We start from the raw sequence: 2,952 nt of genomic DNA on the forward strand, positions 1-2,952 counted from the left end.
AAGAGATCTCTGTCTGAGGACATGGGGAGAGGTTGGGATTCCTTGTTGTGGAGGGATGCACGTGGAGAGGGTGATGGCTGCTGTGGGTGCTTCTATGGTCGCTTTGAAGTTCTTAGCATGGGGAAGATCTACTTCTGTGGGCTGTGTTATTCAGGAGGTCAGACGTGATGATCACAATGGTCCCTCTCACCTTGGAATCCATCGGTTTACGAATCATGAAGCTCCATTTATGGCCAAGGTTAGTTTGAAGTGTCACAGAAGAGCAAAACGGCGAGGAGGAAGGAGAGGTTGATGGAATGTCTGTGGACTCAGACCTCAATCAGCCAAATCCGCCAAGTACTAATGATTTCTTTGGGTTACTTTTAGCATTTTACTTCGTTGATCCATCATCTGAGGGGACATTTATTGTGGTGGAGCGTCAAACATCTCTGCTTGCAGAATCATCCATTGGCAGCATGGGAACCACCAACCGGAGCAGTGTCACTGATTTCATAATCATGGGCTTCCCAAACCTTCAGGGCCTCAACACTCTCCTCTTTCTCCTGCTGCTTCTCATCTACATCTTCACTATCTTCGGGAACGTAGTGGTTTTCACAGTCATCAGGTCAGATGTTCAACTTCACACCCCCATGTACTTTTTTATCAGCATTTTATCTTTCTTGGAAATCTGGTATACAGCTGCTACCATCCCCAAAATGCTTTCAAACTTACTCAGTGAGAGGAAAAGCATTTCCTTTTCTGGGTGCCTCTTACAAACTTATTTCTTCCATTCCCTAGGAGCCACTGAATGCTACCTGTTGACAGCAATGGCTTATGACAGGTACTTAGCAATCTGTAACTCACTGCGCTATCCTGCCATCATGACCCCCAAAATGTGCACTCAGCTGGCTGCTGGCTGTTGGATTTGTGGCTTCATGTGTCCTGTCATTGAGGTAATCTTGGTCTCTAAACTGCCCTTCTGTGGTCCCAATGAAATCCAGCATATCTTCTGTGACTTCCCCCCTCTGCTGAGCTTGGCCTGCACAGACACCTCCATTAATGTCCTGGTAGACTTTATAGTCAATGCATTTATAATCCTGGTGACTTTTTTGTTCATTATGGTCTCATACATAAAGATTATAAAAGCCATATTGAAAATACACACAGCTGAGGGGCGAAAAAAGGCCTTTTCCACTTGTGCCACTCACCTAACGGTAGTTCTGCTATTTTTTGGAAGTATTATATTCATGTATGTACGATTAAAAAAAAGCTATTCCTTGGATTATGATAGGGCTTTTGCTGTGATTTATGCAGTTGTGACTCCTTTAGTCAATCCAATCATCTACAGTTTAAGGAACAAAGAAATACTGAATGCAATAAAAAGGAAAATACCACACAAAGGAGTCATCAAGAGCAGTGGACAACTTTGATTCTTGTATGAACTGTTCTCCTTCAGAGACCTGAATCAGCCACGTCTATGTAGAAACATAGATGGAGTGGTTCTGCATATCTTGTATGTATGTGGTTTTCTTTCTTATTTACACTCTGGCTAGACACTGGCCTGTACTCTCAGCTCCGATCGCTCACTGGAGTAAATGGTTGCCTGAACACAGTCTCATCCTTCCCCCTCTTTCCTCTCTTCTGTCTTTCTCTCTTCATCTTCTCTCCATTCATACTCAATTTCCTTTTCTCTGTTCAAAATCAAATATATTGAATTCAGTAAAATGGTTCAAGTGGTCATGTGACGGATTTTCTGGAAAACCCCTCACTAGCTCACCAGCCTTACTTTTCCCCACTTGTAGAAATGGTCTCTGGAGCAGAATGACTAGAAGTGCATTTTCGAACTTTTCTAACTAAATTTGACATATAAAATAGTTTAAAATGTGGGCAACCCACAAGCATATATTTTCAATTTATAAATAACCATCTTGATGGGTGGGTAATAGCTGAAAACTTGGCTGAACGCAAAAATGTAACAAAATGTCTTTGGAATTTAAAAGTGAACATGTGGAAATGGGAGTAAAGATGATATTTATTTGGTAAAGTTTGTCCACAAGCTCAAATCTCATTGAACACTGAATCAACATGCTGGTGGAGCTTTTGGGACCTGTATGTCTAGATACTTGTGTACAATGAAGAAAACCCAAAAGTCAATACAAGACGCAAACTGTACACAGAAATCTGCTTGAAGGTGAAGGACCAGGCACACATCAACCTGACTGGTGAGGGCTGGATATTTGTGAACATGACTGGGGGCAGAGAGTGCACATAAATCTCACTGATGAGGCCAAGGCTCAGAGGTGGAAAAAGTACTTGAGAAAATGCACAGCTGGTTTGTGGAGGAATGTACTTAAGTACAAGTCCCCAATACCCCTCTGCAAAACTACTTGAGTAAAAGTGCATGCATGCACACGTCATATCTTGATTGTATGCAAGTATCCAGAAGCAGCTGCATTTTTACTCAAGTAACTTTTTAGAGTACTTTTCCCACCTCTGCCAGGCACGCACTTTTCTGCCTCACGAGCTGTGCTTTTTTGTTCAGCTTCATCTCATAATAGAGCCAGCACATTAGTGCTCATGCACAGCTGCTAGTGGAGAAACTTCTGCCCAGCCCCATTCTCCCACTCTGCTTCCCAATAAAGCTCCCCTTCCCCCAGTTGTGCACTAAAAAATCTCTGGGAAATTAATTGGCTGAGCTTGCCAAGTGGCTTGCTTGCTTCCTCAGCTTGCTTTTCTGTCGGCATGTATTTCGGTACAATGGGACAACCGTCCACTTCCTGCAGGGAAGGGGTTAAAGCAGGCTGCAGGGAGTCTGTGCAGCATGCCACCCAGTTAGGAGAGGGTTCCCAGGGGAAGCCAGTCAGAGGGCAATTTGCTGGAACTGCTCGGCCGAGCAAAGGCAGTTGGGTCCTGACCTGGGAGGGGGCAGTACTGGCTCCCAGCAGCAGAGCAGGGCTTGGCAGGCTAAGGGGA

At 44.2% G+C, this 2,952-nt stretch overlaps 1 protein-coding gene across 1 annotated transcript; it reads left to right on the forward strand.

Annotated features, from left to right (window-relative positions):
* Positions 1–455: 455 nt before the first annotated feature.
* LOC142004020 (olfactory receptor 6N2-like) lies at positions 456–1,409 on the forward strand. The gene has a single exon (XM_074981440.1). The coding sequence runs from the start codon at positions 456–458 to the stop codon at positions 1,407–1,409; it is 954 nt and encodes a 317-aa protein (XP_074837541.1).
* The last annotated feature ends 1,543 nt before the right edge of the window (positions 1,410–2,952 follow it).

This window comes from Carettochelys insculpta, chromosome 30 (assembly GCF_033958435.1).
Source record: "Carettochelys insculpta isolate YL-2023 chromosome 30, ASM3395843v1, whole genome shotgun sequence".
Classification (NCBI taxonomy): domain Eukaryota; kingdom Metazoa; phylum Chordata; order Testudines; family Carettochelyidae; genus Carettochelys; species Carettochelys insculpta.

Excerpts from the sequence above, each read along its gene's own strand:
- LOC142004020 (XM_074981440.1), top strand. The coding sequence starts at position 456 with ATGGGAACCACCAACCGGAGCAGTGTCACTGATTTCATAATCATGGGC.